Genomic DNA, 22,591 nt, shown 5'->3' on the forward strand with positions numbered 1-22,591 from the left:
CTGATCAATGATCATTTTTGGACTTCTCCAACCAATTTCATCGCTCCACCAGAGAAAAATGTAACAACTCACGAAGAAATAAAAATCAGCAACTGCCCTCTGACAAAACACCAGTATTATTTTAAAAATCTGAAATTGAGTTCAGAGAATCACCATTCCTATGGTAAAGTTTTACTAACAATCTGAAAACTCACATTCGATGGAGTGTAAGAAGTTATTCATGAAACTTATTTTTAGTAAAATTTTAATAAAAGTGATGCTTTTCACATTCTGAAGAGCTAAAAATACAGAAACTTATTTACATTTTATAACAACAAAAATGTACAAATTACTATACAAAATGCATTACCATCTCATGAAAAAGAAGTTTTTGAAAGTTCTAGGAGTTAGGACAGTACTAAGTCTGTATTTTCTGAAGAGATACCACTTTAAAGACTAAGTATCCATAACTGAACAGTGATTTTCTTCAGATTAATAAAAAATGCTTTCATGACAATTATGACTGTCATTACTTTTAATTTTGGCTGATACAAATATAACCTCGTAATAAAAGCTGCTGAATTTATAATAAGTCAAAGCCAATATATACTCTTTCCCTTGAGGTTTTTGCCACAGAAATTTTCAAAATGAGAAAAGTATAGAAACTTCTTTTTAAGGAAACAAGCCTGGCAAGAAGAATGTAAGCTACCCTTTTATAAACCCCTGTATTTGTACACAATCAGACAGCGCAGATGTTCACAGTTACTTCAAAATTACACATATGGCAATCACTGTATGCTATCTGATACACATTTTGGAGCGGAAACATTTCAGCACAAGCTGAACACACAGAATGGCAAATTTCAAGTCACATTTCTAGTTGAAACACGCAAGCACATTCTGATACACAAAAGGAAATCTGACACACTTTTATTTTAGAAAAATATGGGACATCATATTGTACAGATGAAAAATGTAACAGATCAGCTCAGTCAGACCCTTAACTACTGCTTAAATCACTGGAAATAGTCACATCTCTGCGTTTGGGTGCTCAAATTGGAAAAAGATGCTGATTCCAAAACTTTGAGTATGGATGAATAGGATTCTATCAGCACTTCAGATTGGGTGATCACTGCATTACGTGGAGTATGACTTAAATCATATATTGGGTGTAATTCTGATAAAATGCATTTTATTTAACGTATTAAGACTAATGCAAGCCCCTACATTATACCATGACCTTAAAAAGCTGAGAGCTATTTACTGATTTGAAAGCCACCCAAAGGAAGACATCAGTTCACAAAGTATTCTGACATCAATGTACCTACAGTGGTTGTACTGGAAAGTGACTGAAAAATGCTTTGATTTTAATGCTGACAGCTTTTACTGAATGCTCCAGGATCATTCAGTTGCTCTTAAATGGCAACTGTGTAAAATCCTATTTCTAACTGAAAGGGAAAAAACCCCCACAACAATCAGTTCAAAGTAATATATAGGAAAACTACTGAAGTGCCCAAACTGTTCTAATATTCATTTGAACCCATGACTCTAAAAAGGTGAAGCATCCTGTTCTCAAACATGTATGGTCCACGGATCTCATGTGAAATCCTTTGTTACTTTCACCCATGAATGTACTGTATGATTAGTAGAAAATCTTTATAGCACACACAAAAAAAATGAAAGATGAAACTTGCAGCAAGAGAGCATGGCAAACCTGAGAGATCTATTAGTGCATAAATCTGCTTAAAAACTAAAAAGATAGAAAGAGAGAGCTAACAAACTACAATAAAGGTTATGTCTTTAAAGCAGTAAGTTATAACAGGGTGGGAAATGTTTAATTTGCACATATGCCTGCAAAGGGGTCACTATCTGAATGAACATAAAGAGCTGGTATTTTTCACAGCATCAGATTTATGGTAAAAAGCCATAAATAGTAGTTTTTAATGTTATGCTTTTCCCACCCTGGCAGAGAATAACATGAATTTAGAAGCACAGTAGAAGTGGAAAACAAAGAAGAGAAGAGATAGAAGCAGAGAAAGACAGAAAAGGTGAATACAGAGCTACAGAAGTGTTTATTGAGCATGCTACAGAGGTAAGCAGAGTACACACAAAATGAAATTAAACAACCATCAAACCTCCCAACTTTGTTAGAAAATTAATTTTTAATTGTGCCACTTCCAAACTATACTGAATTTTACAATTCTAAAGATGTAAAAACTCAACTAATAGAAAATATACATGACCTTTTTTTTCTACATAGATAACAGAATCTATGAATCTTGAAACTAAGTACATCAATTTCAAAAAGTATTGGTCATTTAAACAGAATCAAGGTAACAGTTCAGACTGTCAGTGAACTGCTTTCAAATTAACTGGATCTGCAGATTCTGAGCCATGTTTATAGTAAAGTCAGATCAATTTCTAAATACAAAATATTTTGAAGAGATTTATTAAAACTGAATATTACAATGCAAGGTAAATTAAGACTAAAGGCACATAAACTTTGGTCCCACCTGGTTGTCAGTTTTAGAAAACTGCCACAAAATTTCCTGCAAGCATCTGCAGCAAACTTTCTTCATCATTGAAAAATACATGCACCATTTCCTGAACTAGCTTGACCAGTCTGTACATGCTCAGAAATCCACAACCATATTCCATATCTTAATTACAAACTAAAGATGGCAATATATACTGAAATGCACGTAAGTCATGTCAACTTCGAAAACATCTACGAAAAATATTCAGCCACAAACAAGACATTACTTAGTGCTGACATTTATATGATACATCCCACAAGAGTGTGTACAAAAAGGTTAAGATTCCACAATGCTTTTCACGTAGGGCTCAAAGTCACAGAAGTCACTTTTTGTCCTTTAAGAAATTAATATTCTGTACCTTGTTAATTTTAACTAATGCCTACATTCATAACTGAATCTACACCAGAACAATGAAATACAAAAGGCTTTTTTTAAAAAAGAACACATAGCAAAAAGTAGCAAAAATCAAATAAAATCATTTTACTCTTTCAGCATAATGCATTTTATCCAATTAAAAAGGAAATAAGTGATAAGTCAGCAGATAAAGAAATCTATCAAGCAGGAGAAAACAAAAACTTAACCTTTTTACACACCCCTGCCTAAACATATTTAAATTATCATGTAACAATGTGCCCCAGACAACCAAATTTGCTTTTTACTAGTTATGCAATTCCAGCAGTACTAATTTTCCTTTTTAAGGCACGTACGTCAACTAAGTTGAAAAAATGTCGTATTAACTTGAAATCTTTTAAACAAAACAATGGTTTATCTAAACAACAGTTGAACACTTGAAAAGCAGTTAAGAGCACTGCCTTTTTTTAATTATTTTTTTAAAACAATCAAGGAATGGTAACAGCATGAAAAAATAAAAAAACAGAAGACAAACTCTGGTCCCCACTTTCCTGAACAGTCAAAAGGTGACAACACCAAACAATGCAATACACCTTCATTCTCTATCTGCCTTTTTAAATAGTTGACTTAGAGAAAGAGACTCTCAGATGGTGACTTTCTCCCAGATTGTAATTGTGAAGATCAATCAAAGCCTGAATAGCTTCTTCTACTGTTGACATCTGAAGAAGCGCCATCTTGTGATCTCTTCTGAAACAAAATAATGGAATTAGGAACTTGAACACTACAGGGTTGCTCCTAATGTTTGCAATTTGATATATACTTTTTCTTAAGATGTGCTGCAAAATTCTTTTTTTTAGAGCTATGTGCAGAAAAGGTACTTACTGAAAAAATTTAAATGCTTTCACAGTGCCTCCAGTGTTAGCAAACAATGTGCGTAGATCCTCTTCTGCTACTGATGGTCTACAGACAGGAAGAAAATCAGCATAAGTGGGAAATCATTAGTCAGTTCAGAGTGCTGTGATTCACAGAAATATTATCAGATTGCTGACAGTGAACACTTACGGAATATTGGACAGATGAAGTGTTGCAGAAGGAGGAAATATATTTTGGAAGTTTTTGGAACCAGGTTTCTTGAAGCGGTGCAAAGGTGAATTACCAAAATCTTTAGTCAGCCCTTGGTCATCCAGTCCCTCTCGAGGTAGTTGTACTGTCTGATGTTTAGAAAGGGTAACCCGAATGATCTTTCCATACATTTTTTGTCCATTAAGATGGCTCATGGCTGAAAAAGACAAGTTTACTCAATTGAGTGCTACTTTTCAATAGCTTGTGGTACATCACACATGCAAAGAAGAAAAGCACTCAAGCAAATCAAAGGGTCAGTGTGCTAAAGGACTAGAATCAAGAACTAGGTCTGCAGACTCTTTGTCAATACTTAATTTTATTCAGGGATCATCATATTTGATTCAGCTGTTGAATTCATTTAGGGTATCCATTTAAGTGCAGACCTTCTGGAACACAACTGCACACAAAAAATTTTGGATCTGGTGGATAACCAAGATAAGAGACAGACTAACAAATATAAACACGTTTAGTTCACCTGATCTTACACAGTCTAATTTCCAAGTACTTAGACTAATAGGAATATAAACAGAAAACTAATCTTACCCAGCTGGGACTGGTTTCCATCAGCCATCTGTATAAGAGCACTATCTTTCTTATTGTATAAAATCTTCACACGCTGCACATCACCATAAACACCTTTTTAAAGTCAAAAGTAACCCAAAAGAAAAAGTTCATTTTAAAGCCAACCACCTAAGTAATATATTTTGACATATCAATGGAACATTCAGACAGCAACAAGATCACTCGCTCAAACTCAACACACTCACAAATGAATAAAGGAGATAAAGATTTTGAATAGTGAATTTTGAAAAGAATAATTTCTGATAAACCCTCAAAGCTATGTGAATGATATAAAATTAAAGACCATGCAAAATATATTAGCATGCATTAAAAGAAAATCTGTGTCTATGGAGAGATTTAAACAGCAAAAGAAAAATAGCAAAAGATTTACTATTCAACTTTAAGCCAAAGTGCTAGCTACAAATAAGAATTAAGGTGAAACAAAAAAAAAAAAAAAACCAACCAAACAAAAACCATAAAAACAAAACCAAATCAATAATAAAAGTATAGTGCTAACAATAACATACCGAAGAGGGTAAACAGACTTTGGGGCGTAACCATCTTTAGAAGGAGAGAAGAGCAAGCAGCGTAAGACAAGAAGAGAGAAGAGTCGAGGAAGAGCGGAGATGAACAGATCATCCATAACGAAGGGTGGTTCCCGCAGAATGGTGAGGTGGTCATGGATCATGGTTTCAAGGCGGTTAATTGGGGCAAGTTGGTCCGAGGAACATTTTGTTCAAGCACAGAAGCATGAACATAGGGAATGGAGACAGGGAACGTACACAAAGACCGGGAGAAGGGTAAGACAGGGAAGGGCACGGGAATTTGGGTAAAGACAAGGATAGGGAAGTTGAACACACAGGGAAAAGGATGAAATGGGGGAGGGAATACAGCAATGCAGAAGAAAAAAAAATAAGGAAGTGGGGAACAAAAAAAAAAAAATAAAATATAGGTCAGTACATAGGAAATGTAGGAATTTGGTCAGAAAATGGTTGGTTTATGTACTGTACGAGAAAAACTGAGTAAAATGTAGTCACCCAAGACAAATATGGGTAAAGTACATTCATATCAAGAGTAAACTACAGCATTTCATCTCAACATGAAAATAAATTAAAAAAAAGCATGCAATAGAAATTTAAATTTTAAAACTTTAACTGCGTAAGCATGGCTGGTTATGAAATGCAGGCAAAATATCTTTCAAAATGGCACTCTGATCTGAAACATTTTTACATGCAAGACTGTGGATGACAAAATAGTACTAGATGATAAAAAAAGCTTAATGATTTACAGTGACAGAGGCCAGTTAAAAATGGAACAGCTAGACTGATACAAACTTCCCACATTTCATACCAGCGTTCACAGCCATCAAAATAAATGTAAAGGACAGTAAAAATGCAAAACTAAATTAATCCCTTTAGATTTCAGAGTTAGCAAGAAAGATACAGTTAAGGTGAAAATGCTTTGCCACCACTTTTTTATTTTTAAGACAAATGAGTAACTGCAAAGAAAAAAAAATTACTAAGAGAGACTGGAAGAGTGCCTCGTCAAGATCTTTGGGAGAACCTTCAAAGAAAAATGTGTTAGAGTAGTTCACATAAATTAAGACTCAAAAATGTGAGATACAAGCATGAAATGAAACAGCAAACAATTAGAAACAAAACAGAAATTCTAGTTTACATGATTACAGTTACAAAGGAAAGAATAGTTGGTATTCAAACATGAAGAAGTTACCAAATTTTTCTTAGAAAAAAAATAGGTAGCTGACTGTCAAAAGATACTTTAAGTTGTTAGCTACCTAGGAACAAAAATGTATTTAACAATGGCTTTAAAATAAACTGGGGATTACTAAAAAAACAGCAAAAATACTTGGAGCTTATAATTCAAATATAAGAGGCCAAATGCAAAGAAATTATAAAATACTGACAAATGAAGTGTGACTAAAGAGGGAGGAAAAGCAAAGTAAAATTGTTTCACTTACCTCTTCATTTAAATTGCTAACCAGGAGGACTGTATTGCCACCAGCTGAAACTCCAGGCATTCCTACACGGCCAGCAGCAGCAGCTGCAGCCGCAGCAGCAGCATTTGGAATAGCCAAAGGACTCAGAGCTCCTGGAACAGCTGCAACAGGAAGCCCTAATTTTAAAATAAAGCATATTTTACGAAACACACACAAGTCATTTTTTTAAAAAGTTCCTATATCACTACTAGGGCTCTATACACACTCTACACAGCAAACAATACCACTGTAAAGTTATCCAAAGGGTTATGAAATAGGTTGGTAAATTAACATAAGAGAAATGTAGAAAATTCTTTTCAGATCAAGCCTGCAGAGTTATGAGGTATAAAAAGTACTTTCTATTCAAATAACTATTATTTTGCAGCAAAACTGTTTTCACTGCACTCCAAAATGCTTGAAGGGTCTAGTTTATCAAGATGCTCTAAAGTAAATGTTGATTAAATCAGTAAGAATAAACACTAATTGTGCTCTCTGCATCATTACATCCTTATTTCTCATCATTTGAGAGACATTCCTCACTTCAACTTGGTGCTTGACTAAATCCCCAACTGTGCATTTGTCCATGTGAAGAGGTTTACACACCTCACAAGCTTAGTATGAGGTGGGGAGGCAACCCTCTAAATCCAATATTCAACATGCTCTGTGGCTTTAGTAATCCAGTTCTCTGAAGAAGCATGTTACCCTCAGCTATAGCTTCAGTTGTGCCTCTACGTTTTCTTCTTCAAGGAAACTCAGACCCTGTACAGAAACGCTGATTTTGTCTGCTCATGTCAGCGGGGCATGAGCTGAGTGTGCTACTCCCAGGATTCAGGAAAGGTTCTTGTGATACATTTGCACTATACATGGTTTATATAGGAACAGCTTGATTGTATTTGATCAACACTGCCATTTGCACATCATGCAGGGTTCAGTAAATGAGCACTATTGAATCAAAACACTTTTCCAGGACAGTATGGCATGACAGATCCCCACCTGAAGGAAATTTTATACTAGGTCAATAGCAATCACTTACATTTTAGAAAATGTCAAGCTACCAGGTCTTACTAGAGCATACCCAGTCTTCTACTATGTCTAGACATTTCTACATAACCTAAGAAACTTTAAGCCAGTCCAGCATTTTCAGGAGTAAAGGAATCTAAAGAAGGCCAGTGAAGTGTTTATGGTTCTTTCCATAGCTGGGCACAGCACAGCCAAGTAACTCATACTTTAAAAGGCAAAAATTCTTCACAGCATCAGACTCTCCTAAGGACATTCTTTGGTCCCACCAAAGAAGTTAAAAACAATGATTTATTAAACACCATTCGTATAAAAGCATTTTCAATTATTGTCCTTCAAAACTGTCAACAACAATCTCAAAAAGGGGCACTAGTGAAAAGTGATAACAAAGAATGTCAGCAATGACAGTAAGGGATAAAGCTGTGTGAGCCCTAAACACAACAGAGTATTTCCAGCACAACAGTGTATTTGCAGCTGTAATAGTAAACAAATATCTAAATTGTGAGTAACGTATATCAGTATTTGCTATTTTGAGTAGTTCTTATATAAAATATTTTGTATGTTGTGGTTCAGTATAATACAGCTGTTGTTTATCCAAAGCTTTTTTCTGTGACATCTGTAACATTTTTAGGGGGGTTGAAGAGGAGGGAGACTATACCTATTGTTTCATATATGAGGTAAAAAACAGAAGAAAAAAAAATTGCCTCTGATCATTCATCTAAAACCAGCTCATTTAGTCCACTAGTAATTTCCTCCTCCTTTCAAAAAACATTAACACTCATTGAATGTTGTCCAGCTTACAGACTCAAAGATTTCTAAAACCTTATTTTATCACAGGTGAGGATGTAGTAGATGAATGAGTGATGATGCATGCAGGCTAGACCATCTATTTGATTGATATGTTTTTAACTGATTACTTAGCATGCACAGATCTCATTTTTTGAAAAGGTCAGACAAATTACAAAGCCACAGCAAATAGCTGTGAAACAGAATTTTTGGTCTGCAGTCTCCACTGTACTTTGATTTGCCATTCTGATTAAAGCAATGAAAAGCTTTTTAATAAATAAAAATAAGAAGAGTTTCTATTACGAAAAAGTCACCATGTAACACTGTTTAGGACTTGTATGAAACTATTTAGAAATGTTAGCTATGTTGTCAACATGATCAACTAGTATTAGAAATCTTTGTCATTAGCTTTATTTTAGCTTCCTACAACTACAGATAACAGGCTTTTGTTTTTTTCAAAATATTACTGGAAACATACAAATATTACACATCTTCTTTCTAGCCTTTTGAGGCCTTTTCCCCAATGAAGTTAAAACACAACATATCACATTATTTATTCCCTCTCAGCTTATCCTTTCCTGTGACTTCCAAAATGCAAATTGCTAATGCCATTTTCATAGTAGGCAGATTGAAGTATACTAAAAATATATTATCAACTTCCATGAAAAGCACAGGCACTATAATCATCTTAATGCAGGTAAGTAAAACTGACCAAGAACTTTTTAAAGTCTATAAACAAGGGTTTATAGACCTGTTATGAACCCTTTTTGCGGCTCTATGTCAAGTAATCCCCATCTACTTGCACTGACTAGTTCCTGTCATGCTTCCTATGGCTTTGGGGGAGACAGCAGCTTAACACCTCTGCTTAACAGCTCACAAAGCTACAAGAGTTACATCATCAAGTTACATTTACTGAAGTGGAGCATTCACTTCACCCAGAAGGAAACTGAGATATGTCTGGTAGGAACTAGGGCAGATTTAAGCACCAAGACTAACAAGATTTACATCCTGTCACTAAAACTAAAGCCACAAAATTGTGTTGAACCTAAATCTCACTTTTGACATATGGGGTACAGCACACTCTTAGAAAGCCAACAACAAAGTTGCACCCATGCTTTGTACAAGTTTGCAGCAAATAAAAGTGTAACATAAGCAAAAGGAAGAAGTGAGTCCTTAATGAATTTTCTGTCGGCAATCTCATGACATACATATAAAAGATTGCTACGGCAAGAATTTTTACAGCAATGCCACATGTCCATCTCATGGTATTCTTTCTGAAGAACAGCACACTAAACTCCAAATGGAGCTCCACTCTTTCATGGGGAAATATGCCCTCTGAGAATCACATGTGAATAAGGCACAGCCTTTGTGCGTACTTTACAACAGTAGATATGAAATGTATCTTTCAAATGTATCCTGAGAATTTCAGAAAATTGTCAAATACAGTGCAATATTCAGTAGCCCTAGCTACAATATTTACCTCTTCTGGGTTCACATCATTCACTAAGTGCCTTCTATCTTTCATAACAGAGAGCAGAGGCCCCTCTTTTGTAGAGTAACTCAAACTTACTTCAGTTTGGCCCAGACTGTACAAAAACCCATGAAATCTATGTTGTTTTTATGTTTTCTTCAAAACAAAAATGAGAAATTATCCAAGAAAGCAAAAAAAAAAGACTAAGTGGGAAGAACAATGATCACAACATAATAAATCAGCTTGTATAAAAATAATGATTCTACATCTGAGTGCTATTACATTTTAAAGAGTGAAAGGTGCTCTTCCCAAAAAACAATTTGACAGGAGTAGGAGCATGCATTGATTATTTTGGTAATAGTCAGAAGATAGATATATCTGTACCTTTTTCAGAGCATTTCAACAACTTCTGATGAACTCAAAGGCTGAGGCAGGATATACAGAACTCCTATAACATATCACTAGAAGTGCAACTATAGATTTTTTCTTTTATTCACAGAAACTACAGGTAGCACCAAAGGGTTTGCGTATTTTAAGCAAAGAGCATAATCTTTCCCCTTTGAAGGAAACCAGCAAAATGTTAGTTTCATAATCTGATATTACAAATAACCATTTAGCATGAAGAAATCATGCAAATCATGTTAAGTCTCTCTTACAAATTAGGAGGGAAGGTGGGCAAGGTGGCCACAGACAGGAACACATGAAAGAGGGAAGGACAGACTTTGAGATACAAACTGAACTAACGACCTTTTCTAGTACTTTATGCGTTTGTCAATTTGTCATGCAAGTTTTCATTCATTTTTTGCAGTACTTCTAAAGGCAATATAATTATGTTACTACAATTCAGATCACAGTCTAGACTGAACCATGCCTGGGCCTTTGGACACTATTGTAATTTAAGTTGTTAGAAGGATTAATGAATATTTGCATGAAGTGGCTGTGCAATACAGAAGAAGAATGTAAACATCATACCTAGAAGAGAGGTCTCCTTGGCAAATGCAGCAGCAATAGCTGGGTCCAGAGTTGGCTGTCCATCGCCAGATGGAAGGTCAGGACGAGTGTAGTCCCTGCTCTTATCGTTGTTGTACTTGACATTCAAATTCACCAATTTGGAAAAATCAATTCGTAGGGTACAGCAAGCATTATAAATATTCTGACCGTCTAAGGCCTGAAAAAAAGATCACAGTTTATTTAAAAGACGCAGTAACAGTTGGTTGCACAAGGTTGGGGTTTTTGGTCGTGTTATTTTAAACAAGGTCAGTGTATAGATATTTATCTGTCTTACTGGCTAGCTTAAAACCAATTAAAATGCATTAACCTCTCAACATGATGCCAGGAAGCTCCATGTTCCCTTCTTACCTAGAAACTGTTTTTATGCACTAAAGTGGCAAGGGACATTTTAACACTGTCGAAGTTAAAAACTTAAATTTTGTCTGTCGAATACAGCTAATTAACCTGCATTCCATAGCACAGCTTAAAATTAGACATAATGCCAAAGAGATTTCTCAAAAAAAAAAAAAAAAGAACAAAAACAAAGTCAAGAATTTTACATGGAAAATCAACTGAGAAAAAAAATCTAGACTTAACTACCATGTTAGACAGCCATCTGTTAAAGCATAATATATAGATTATACCTGCATGCTTCCCTTCTCCACTTAAAGGCAGTTAGTGCCAAAAATGAGACAAAACCAACTGTAACTGCTAACCTGATGTTCCTAATACTCTTTGTTAGAAATCCCATTTTCACAATTAATTGGTACTTCTAAAAGAACGTGTATTAACATGACAACTAGTACTCTATGAAAACACTTTTGTAAAAGAATTCAACATACACACACACACACTCATATATATGTGTGTCTCCCTTAGCCACCAGGCAAGTCAGTACCTGGATTTGAGTCCATTTACATTTTGGGCATATCCTCCTTTCACTCTAAGCACTACGAGTTGATTATGGGAGAGTTAAAAATAAAGAAACTTTTATAATAAAGTCAATTTAATTCTTAGGGAGTGCTAGGAAGTGACGATGCAGCTCATCTTAAAAATTAGCAAATTAGCATTCAATCAATTATTTAAATATGAAGCTACTATATATATACATATATGCACTGAAAGAAAAAACCAAACAAAGCAAATTTTCAAATACACACATTTGTTTGGACTGAAATGTTAGACTGAAATGTACCACTTCTGGAGGTGAGCCAGCTCTTGCAGTTAGCAGGGTTACATCTGTAGCATACCTGCCAACTCATCCAGGTTCTAGTAGGGCTTACTATTTTAAGCTTAGCACTGCACAAACCTTGTGTGCCTGCTATTTTCATACAGTGATGCATCTGGAAACTGAACATCTTGCAGACACCCCTCTGCTAGGCCTGGGCCAGCAAGGCTGTCACCACAAAACATTATCACACCTGACATCTCCAGGGCTCACAAAACCACTTAAAAGAACGACCACCATTAGCAGTCAATGTAAAAGAATGTGTAAGTCAATGTAATTATTTTGCCATAGCTCAGAAGGTCTAACAACATATAGAAGAAAAATTTAACTGGAAAATCTAAGCATTGTATCAACAAATAGCAATTAAAGAGAAACTCCTATGCTTGAAATTCAGCTTAAAAATGCTTCATACAATATTTCAAAAGCAAAATCTACTGTCCTTATTCATAGAACAAGCTTCATTAATTAAATCTGTATTGTTGGGGTGGTGGTGAGCACCACCATTACAGCATACATCATTTGCTAACTCTTTAATACATGGTGGCAAAGCACAATCCAAGACTCCTGTTGGTATTTGGGAAAAGAGTATCACTTGAACACTTACACCTAAAAAAGTTTATATTGAGAATTTACCATCACTTTTAGAAGACTTCCTACCTTCTAAAATCCACTAAGACATGGACTAGAGGAAGGTGCAAATTATTCAGCCAGAGTTTACCTATGGTCAATACAATGTCACTGCTCAGCAAGGGAACACCCAATCCCATGACGAAGCAAACAGGTGTGAACTCTTGAGACTGAAAGGATATATTCTTTAGCCTAATCTGAATCATAGGACCCAACAAGATTCATACTTTATCTCTGTGTGGAGTCTGTAGAAATACTGACTTGTGGCTTGCAGAAAGCTGCTAAGTTGATGGAAATATTTCACACTTAAGAAGTAGCAAACCAAGATATATCTGTGTCTGGAGTTTCTAGAGTAGTCAGGGTTTAAAGGGAGCTATACAAGTAACTAAACTTCTACTGAAACAGCAAAAGCTCCTCTTTCTTCCAAAATCAAAGTGACCAAAAATACATATAAAAGGTACTGCACAAGTGAAATTTCTTGTAGCTGGAGGATAGATGGGCTGAAAGAACATCTTGAACAAGAAAGGAAGGAGATGCACTCTTAATAAGGACTGCAGTCAAACTCTAGGAAAGGATACAAGAACAAAAAACAAAGACCCTCACCCCAACCATCTCTACCAGCAGCATCATACACCTCATACACCTAACAATGCAAGAAAGATTCTCGCCAATCAGCATTTTTTTCAAGATTAATTGTTCACATCTAAAGTCACAAATGCGAATGTGTGTCCTGAGCTCTTACTTGTATAGCAAAAGAATGTGCAACAAACCCTCAAACACTGTTCCTCTCAGACATCCTGAAAAACATGACACCAGCCATTCACTGCTAGTGAATGTACATACAACATCATCTCCAAGAACTCCAGTTACTGCTAAGAAACTTTTCTTTTGTGTATTTATTTCACATGTGATACCACACCACATCACACACGGGCCAAACCAAGGAGATCAAGAATCATGAGACCTTCTACAAATGTGAGCACCATTCTTCATCTTGCCTGTATCAGCAAACCCAAAAAACTAAATCTAAGATTTTCAGAAGGGTGTTAAGAGCTAAAGGCATAAAACCCCCCCCAAACCCAAGGAAGGAAACATTCTCCAAAACATACTCCAGCTCAAGTAAGTACCTCAAGGTAACTGAAGGTTGTACGGTAAGTATCTCTTGGGAGAAATATGTGCCAAGTGCATCCCACAGATCTGTGCATCTGAATGGAGCATAAATTGTGCTCCTTAGAACTACAGATGTCCAAAAAAGCCTACTACAATAATAGTGGATAATAGCCCTGCAGCTCAGTATCCTATCTGAAGATGTCCTTTCTTCCATTCTGCAATAACCACCTGAAGTTCCTACAACATATTTTAGGGCAATGCAGACTGGCAGAGATCTTTTGCAGACTCCTACCAGCACAGAGCTACCCTGAAGCTGAGAGGCAAAACAACGGGAAAGATGACATGTGCAGTCAAACTTCACTGGAATCTTTGAATCACGTGCAGGCCAAGGAAGGATCAACTGGCACACTGTAACAGAACCTCTAGTGTTATTTTTAACCCATGCTGGGTCAAGATGACCTGCATGCACTACATATGAGCCTCTGTTGATTGTCTACAGATGAGTCATTAATGACTGTTAATATCCATGATTTGGCAAGAATACTTCCAGTACATCTGCATGAAGGCAATGCTCTGAATTAGTCAGCTTCTCAGACACAATCACCAGCACTCTCATCTCATGGTACACCAAAGTACTGGTGTTCAAATATTTAAATCTGCTGCTTATGCTAAGAGTACTCATCGTTTACAATGAAAATGGGCTATTTTTAATGCTTAGGTATCTCCATATGCATACAGACATCTCCAGACAAAACCTTCATTAGCAGAAGCACAGCAGCTCAATGTGCTCTACTCCTGCCCATTCTCAGTTACATTCTCCACCCTGGCTAGACTGCTGCATTATACAGAACCTGAAGCTCCTGGTTTTCACCCCAGGAACCCATAACGATCCAGCCTGAAAGTGGTGATGAAACAAGTATCAGTGAAGCCACTGTCCTTTTACAGGAAATGAGTTTCTTACAAAACAAGCAGAGGAGGAATGAGGTTTTTCACTAGCTGCTCATTCAAATTGCAAAAGAGATCCCACAGGGCTAGAGGCCTCATATTGCACATTCTTGTCAGTGTCACTGTTTTCTCAAAACCTTCAAATGCTTAGCATCTCTCCTTGGTACTTACGTCACTTGAGTTTTTCAAATTGCTCTTTAACTTCCTTAATAAGTCTTCAATTTCTATTAAGGCCATATTCAGATTTCCTGTGAAGAGGGCCACTGGAAAATTAAATTTCCCCATTATCTTCTACAGTAACTTGGATGGAAAACAAATTGAAAACTTTATTCTTTTACCATGTGTTTGATCTTGAACTCCATGCAACTTAATTGCAGTCACCACATCATCTTGCTTCTACATCCAGATGTATATAAGCTGAAGAGGATTTTCCCTATCACCTGACTGCTTCTTTCCTTCAGGTATTTTTGTTCTGGTGGCACTACATGTTTTATCACAGTGGCTTAACTGTAAGAACTGTATTCTATTCTATTTAGTTTGTGAGGCAGTGGGGAAATCAAACCTTCCTTCCAATTTAGCATCCTTTAGTAATTGCACTTGCTACTACTCTTAACATTTTGTATGTTTATGCATAGACTGGTTAAAATATGAAACCATAAACCTAAGACTATTTCATTTTGACAATAAGGCCCCAACATTACTCTGGCAATCACTGCACATACAGGAGTCACTTATTTAATGAAGTTTTGTCATTCACACCCACACTACAAGTGAACAGGCACCCTAATGAAAACATGCAAAACTGGAGAAACAAATACATGCTGGGTTTTTTTAAGATCAATAGAGTCCCGCAAGCTAGTATCAGTTTGTCTGAAGTCAAAAACAGCAAGAGATTCTTAGATTCCTTTCACACTTTTACATACCTCATCCTTCCATTTCTAACTTCTTTACAATATATTCCTAGAATTACACTGATAATTTTCATATCACTGCAGTCCATTTTGCAGACGTCATTTTTCCATTAAATTTTCTGATAATATAAATGACTTGAAAAATGAGGTCAAAAGCTTTAACACTTGATGTCATACTTTGCATCAGAAAAGCACTTTGAAAGCAGCAGTAACATCTACTACTGAAAAATGGCTTTCCAAACACAAGTGAAGCCTGAATTACAACCTTCTGTAACAAATATATTTAGCATTCAACTATTTATCAAAGATTTCAAATAGAAATCTAAATGTCGACAATTGATTTCTGCAGAACTTGTAGGTTATGATGTAGTTTCTGTACCACTAATTTAAACCTGCAAGGTCCATTCCAACCATACCAATTCTTATGTACTACAGTGATACATCTGCATGTCTCTTGATTCTGAGGCACAATCTAATATTTGATATTATTTCAACTCTGAAAAGGACACCCCTAATTTAAATTGCGTTCCAGATCTACAAGTATTTCCAGACTGTTTTTCTGGAGTAGATTATCTTAAAGCCACCATAAATCAAGGTGCAAATCATCTCTTCTCTCTTGTTTTCCACAATAGCATGAACACTCTGTTTTTTGAAAACATGTCCAATTCTTTGTGATCCCCTGTCTTGACCATCTCACAGTTCTTGACTCAGTGTCGAGTATTTCATTTGGTGATAGGGACAAAAATGACCACCGTCCACCACTTAACAAAGTCTTTATTTCAATATAGCCCTCATTCTTTACAACAGAAAATTAAGACCATTTTTGTCTTTCCTTTACCAAGAAGAAAATTTGCCAACTTAGCCTGAGGTGTGAGCTTTTCAATTTTGTGAAGTTCTCAGCTAGTCTGTCATCTACAGGCAAGCAATTCTATGCTGCCAAGCAACACTTAACCAGCACATCAATTTTAATCAGCCTTCCTCAAACTCAGACTGCGTGTGAAAGTTTGAAAATACAAATTAATTCCATTTATCTCTTGAAGATTATTATAATAATAATAAAAATCTCACCTTCCCCTTTGGCTCACCTTTTCTACTGCCACAAATGTGAACATATGCCATTCAATTAATTCAAACCATCTGGTCTAGATGACTTGCTGTTGATCTTTGCCATAATTTATCCATAGGCTTTCTCCTGCTATAATGAATAAAACCAGCTACCTGTTCTTGCCTCTCCTACCCAGGATAGGAGAGTTTCTATAAAACAAAAGCAAGATCCTGCTCACCCATCACTGCTGGAGAGCTTCTTCACACTCTGGTCACATGAGTAAACTGCACTCTTTCTTCTGGGCATTTATGGTTACAAATAAGTTTAGATTTTCTTTTTTTTTTTTTTTTTTTTTTTAAGGATACTATAACTAAATACTTTCACAAATCTGTAACTAATCCACAAATCACATTTTTGTATGGATGCTTAAAAGCACCTGCCAACAACAATTCAATAGGGTTACTAAATTTGCTGCTTACAGTGAATTAATTATGCATCACCCTGCCATCCTACATTCTTACTTCTGGTAGACATTTTTACTATTGCAGTCTTGCATATTATTTCATCTCTGTGCAGTCTCACTATAATATTTGTTCATACAAATGTCTGAAATATTTTAGACAGAGTATCCATAAACATACTATCATTAAACATTGATTTCACACAGTATAACAACTACTATTTTTTTTAATCTCAGAAGATTCACACACATGGTGGAGGAGTATTACACATTGTTATGGCAGTACTCTGTTACATCAACATTTTACAAATACTGAGAGTACAGGAAGATCTCTAGCCTTAGAAGAGAACTATACTTACTTGTTTTGCTTGCTGTGCGTTTACTGGATCACCAAACTGCAGTAAAGCTTGAAACTGGTTATTCTTTGTGAATGTGATTATCTTCAATACAGCACCAAATTTAGAGAATATCTGCCAAAAAACATGGTACAGTTTTACACATCTGTTTCTCCCAACCATAGCTCAAGCTACAGTGAAATCTGACTTACCTGATGAAGAACGTCCAGGGTTACTGGATAGTACATGTTGTCAATAATTATTCTAAGTACTGGACTCTGAGCTGGAGTCACTGCACTCTCACTAACAGTGGTCCCACTAATGGGAGCGTTTGATGCCTGCACAGCTGTCACTGCCTGAAGAACAGCCTGGGCCCGCTTAAAAAAATGACAGAAGAGAGATTTTCTTAATATTTCAAGATAACAGCTTGAAATTAGTCAGAAATATTAATATAGTTAACTCCAGAAACACAAAATAGTCCACTAATTTAAAACTCAGAGCTACAGACATAACACAACGTTAAGTGCAATGCAGTCTGACTCTGTGAGAAGGGCCAACAAAAATGAAAACAGCAATTAATCCTTATGTCACATTAAGGAGGAACTTCAAAAGGCACCAATATCAATCTGTCTAGTAGAAAGCTTATTGTTCTACTAGTAAGGATAAAGAAAGTGAGGATTTTGTAGGTTTCAAGATTCGTTCCTTTACAGGAAATAAAGCTAAACTAACCCACAAACCAACCAAGGAAAAACCCCAATGCTACGGAAAGCAGAAGTACTTATCTTACGTTCAAAAGATTGTATCTCAGCTAACATTTCACTGCCATTTTAATTATGTAGAAGGTTATAATAGGAAAGGAAAATTCTAAACTAACATGTCCAAACTTCTCAGTTTTAACACAATGAAATAATTCAAAATACTAACATGTCAGAAAGTGGTATCCAGAGAGGTAAACAAACTGGTGTCTGTTATCCACCCTCTTTTGTAAAAAGAAAAACAAAATCCTCTCCACATATGGGGTTTTTTGTTTTTAAACACAAGTAGGATTTTAGAAATTCACAGGTAACCATGATACCACAAAACCACACATCTATGTAACTACTTCCACTGCCAAAACTGACAGTATCAGAAAGATTTTCTAAGAAAGAAAAAGTGCAGAAAAAAGAGGTTCCATTTAATATTTTCATTTCAGTTGCCTTATAAAGCAAAACAATACAAAACAAGAGAGAGAACTGAGCATGACAGGTAAAAATAATAACCATCATATTAATGCATACTGCATATTTTAAAGGTATTAGAGATACTACACCATTTCATGTCTCACAACTTACATGATATTCCTCATACTGAATCAAATCAATGAATAAGGAAAGGGGGGGAAAAAAAAGACCTGCTGAACACCAGTTGGGAAAACAAAATTTACCTCTACATTTAACATTAATTACATTGAAATGTCTTTCAATTACACTTCTTTTTCCTAATGAATGAAACACAACTTTCAAGATAGCCAGATACTCGGCTGAGTTGCATAATTATTTCCTATAAGCACATATCAATTAAATATCAGTCCTTACAGTGACTGGAAAAGTTCAAACTGTAAAACACAATGAACTACAACTTGCAAAGCCAATTTTAACATATGACCCTTGTCAGCACTGTCTATATGTACTTATACATCATATTTCATTCCATTAAAATTAACGTGAGTACATGAAGGAACACAGGACTAAAAAATGGTAAATATTAAAGTTCTTATGAGTATTTTGTCAAACAAGCTCAAAATAACATCTAGCATCATACCTAAGTAGTCATTTGGGAGGGTGGGTAACCTCTATAAAAATTAATCAAAGTATTCTAAGGTACAAGACTATTTAGAAAGACCAACAGAAAAATCAACACTATACTTGATCTGAACCAAAATGTCTTTCAATAGATTACCCTGAAATTGCTTCCAAAGGCAACAGCCATAACTTTACTATTTACATGTCCTAACAGAGGACACAATTAATAGAAATTAATTTGGCACTTACACTGTTTTTTGTATCATCAAAAATGCAACATAAGAAATTAATCTTAAAATAACCATCAGACTTCTGGTAGGTTTGAGTCTCTTATCTCTCTATAGTTTGCATTAATTGGTCACCACATTACTTGTGTCAATTCTTCAATTCTACTAAAAATAGACATATGTATCTGTATTTGTCATGAAATAGGTCCTGGGGAGGCAAGAGCAAAATGGAGATCAAAATAGTGGTTTTTATTGAGTACATTTGTCTCTAGAGTGACCATTATGGTATTATTCTCCAGAAAGAGCAGATCACAAGCTGAGGTTACCAGTGATCATACAAAGCACTGAAATTTAGGCACTGGCATCAGCCACTACCACTAGGGGAATTCAAATTGGCATTGGAATCTCAGCTGTCAGAACAAGGTAATTCTACCATCCTACAGTCTCTAACCTAAGACAAAAACTTTGAAGTTATTTAGAACTTTTAAATAACTATTAAAAACACACTTGAGAACCTCTGCCTCTTGACATCAAGGACACATTAAGAAAATTTATTGTAATGGAAAGATGGCACAGAAAGCAAACACTTTTCAGTGCCACAAAATGGAACAATCATAGGTAAGAACACAGGAGTGTTAGAATGTGGACAAAACCAAATGATTCAAACATGGCACATGAGCCAAGAACACGTGCCACGCCTCATCTTCTACAGTGTCTGCATTTGTGATACTACTGAACAGTAAATATACCTGGTTAAGTGTGTTATCAGTCTTTAGTTCTTTATGATTGGAATACTGGATATAAATGGGTTGGTTACGAAGATGAGGCGTCACAGCAGAGTAGTAATTAACCATAGTGATAGCTGCTTCTTCTGTGGCAAGTTCCAAAAATGCCTGCAATTAAAAGAATTAAAATTTTTAGTATTTACAAAGTAGGTAATCTTCATGTTAGACGTACATAAAAAAACAAAGGGTTTGATAACACATTTTAACAATTTGTATCAGTCTTCAGAAAATGTCATTCTACACATTCCAACTTTATTTGCTAAGCTACGTCATCTCCAAAAATTCATCAGTGAAGATGCAAGAATAAATATTTCTCTTCCAGCTAAGTTTTTGCTTTATGTAGCTGCCAACCACCCCGTTTGCCCCCAAAATTTACTAAAAGAGAGTGTAAATTAATTTTAAAAAATAAAGGAACAAAAGCACTTTTTTTCTAGAACACTTACTGCTTCACACTTACTTAACACCATTTTAACAATATATTTTGAAATCAGACAGTAAGCATATGAGAAAAACAAAAAGCATCAAATTACCTGGTTTTTCCCTTTCAGCATCAGGATGTTGGTTACTTTACCAAAAGGTAAACCTAAAGCAATAACTTCTGTTTCTGTCACTTCCCCAGGCAATTTCCTGATATGAAGAACACGAGAAGGAGCCCCATCCATTTTATCATCACCTTTGAATTTCTTGTTGTCATTACCATTGGCTGAAAGACATATTCAGACTCTATTTGAAAAGTTTACTGATATTACTAATGCTTTATTAAAAATACTTTTAATTATAAACATGAAATTAATTTTAAGCGAGCCATCTCATTTGGTTTAGGTCCAATTCAAGGCTTCAGAACAAATTCTGCAGAAACAAATGCTAGTTTCATGGAAGGCAGATTGTTCAAGACATAGTCATCTGACAGAGACCTCAGCAAATCCTTTACACCTCACTTTCAGTAAACCATCTCATATAATAACTTACTAATCTAACAAGGGCTCACATAAGAACTCCAACATACATTAAAGTAAAAACAGTTAGTGGCTACCTAGAGATCTTTTGAAAGAAGTAAAATAGTGGTGGACCATTAATAGATCCTAAAATTTTTTTAAGAACTGCTTGCACTAAGGAACTGGACACAAAAAGTAGAAAAGTAACAAAGCAAGACAGGAAGCATCATTAATGCTGGGAAAGATCTGAGTGGAGAAAGGGGATGACCCAGAGGACTGACATCACAAAAAGCTGATGAAACCAACAATTTAAGGTAAGAAAATATCCATTCTGAACCACGAGCTCACTCATAAAAAAGGAAAAACCAACTAATAACATGATGCAGCCAACACAGACAGGGATGGGGGAAGATCCAGATACATTTCCCTAAAAGAATCAGGGAAGCATTAGCATCAATGTACAAAACACCAGAAAGACTATTTAGATTACTCTCCAGAATTCTTGCAAAGAATTACAGCAAAATTCCAACTGGAATTCCTTTTGCATATGATAAGTAGCTAACCAGCTGGATGGAAGAAATCTTGCCTTTGAAAGAAGGCCAGAAAAAAAATATTAACTTAGGTTAAAAATATGTCAGTAAACACCTGAGTCAAGAGCTAAAGAACAACACTGTCATAAGATATAATATTAACAAATTAATCAGTGCTGGAAATCAGCATGCACTTAGACATTAGTGAAACAAGTGATAAGACTTCCCTTTCTTCTATCAAAAAAGATGTTTAGATTTATCTAAATACAAAATTCAAAATATCCTATCAGTTAAAACCAGTATGTCTTAGAGGTACATCATGCAGTAACTCCATACCCACACCCTGTACCACTACCATCAACCCTCCTCCAAAAAAATTTCCATGACTAAGCTTTTAAAAAGTTCTTGCACTGAAGAACACAAAGTGTTTTCCACCTTACTATAGCAGACAAACCAATAAAAACCTAACAACATTCAAGACTGGTCAAAATTCAGCCAGCAGTATCTCCAACTGACAATGCTAGAATCCATGCAATAGTAGTTTTTTTTTTATTTTGGTCTGCAGCAGAGAAAGAAATTTGGTGGAACGCAGAAGAGTAAAATTTGAAAAAATACACACTGACCTAGGATCTGAAGAGTCTACACAGGACTCTAACCTGTACCATTTTGGCAAACATGGTGAGACTGAGCTTCCAGGTAGCCAGGTTTTACTTGCTCAAAATTATACATTATAACACTATCTCAAAGAGATAGACAGCCAAAGTTTGTGGAAAAAAAGTACTTTTACTTTTCACCTGAAGATCATCACACAATAGTCTTCTCTAGTTCTTAATTTAAAGCTCTAAAAAAGTAAAAAAAAAAA

At 35.5% G+C, this 22,591-nt stretch overlaps 1 protein-coding gene across 5 annotated transcripts in view; it reads right to left on the reverse strand.

Moving 5' to 3' along the window:
* Window positions 1-351: 351 nt before the first annotated feature.
* PTBP2 (polypyrimidine tract binding protein 2) overlaps window positions 352-22,591 on the reverse strand; it is a 154,420-nt gene continuing 132,180 nt past the window's right edge. For 2 of the 5 annotated variants that reach the window (XM_058808433.1, XM_058808428.1), the window contains exons 4-14: window positions 20,795-20,967; window positions 20,229-20,372; window positions 17,684-17,848; window positions 17,496-17,606; window positions 10,793-10,988; window positions 6,529-6,683; window positions 5,078-5,111; window positions 4,533-4,625; window positions 3,930-4,146; window positions 3,750-3,827; window positions 352-3,614 (exon numbers count right to left, since the gene is read on the reverse strand). In XM_058808433.1, the coding sequence (XP_058664416.1) occupies window positions 3,482-3,614; window positions 3,750-3,827; window positions 3,930-4,146; window positions 4,533-4,625; window positions 5,078-5,111; window positions 6,529-6,683; window positions 10,793-10,988; window positions 17,496-17,606; window positions 17,684-17,848; window positions 20,229-20,372; window positions 20,795-20,967 (1,499 nt within the window). In that variant the 3' untranslated portion in view covers window positions 352-3,481. The remainder of the gene's footprint in view (window positions 3,615-3,749; window positions 3,828-3,929; window positions 4,147-4,532; window positions 4,626-5,077; window positions 5,112-6,528; window positions 6,684-10,792; window positions 10,989-17,495; window positions 17,607-17,683; window positions 17,849-20,228; window positions 20,373-20,794; window positions 20,968-22,591) is intronic. The other 3 variants (XM_058808432.1, XM_058808431.1, XM_058808429.1) reach the window with 3 other exon arrangements.

Source organism: Ammospiza caudacuta, chromosome 7 (genome assembly GCF_027887145.1).
Source record: "Ammospiza caudacuta isolate bAmmCau1 chromosome 7, bAmmCau1.pri, whole genome shotgun sequence".
Classification (NCBI taxonomy): Eukaryota; Metazoa; Chordata; class Aves; order Passeriformes; family Passerellidae; genus Ammospiza; species Ammospiza caudacuta.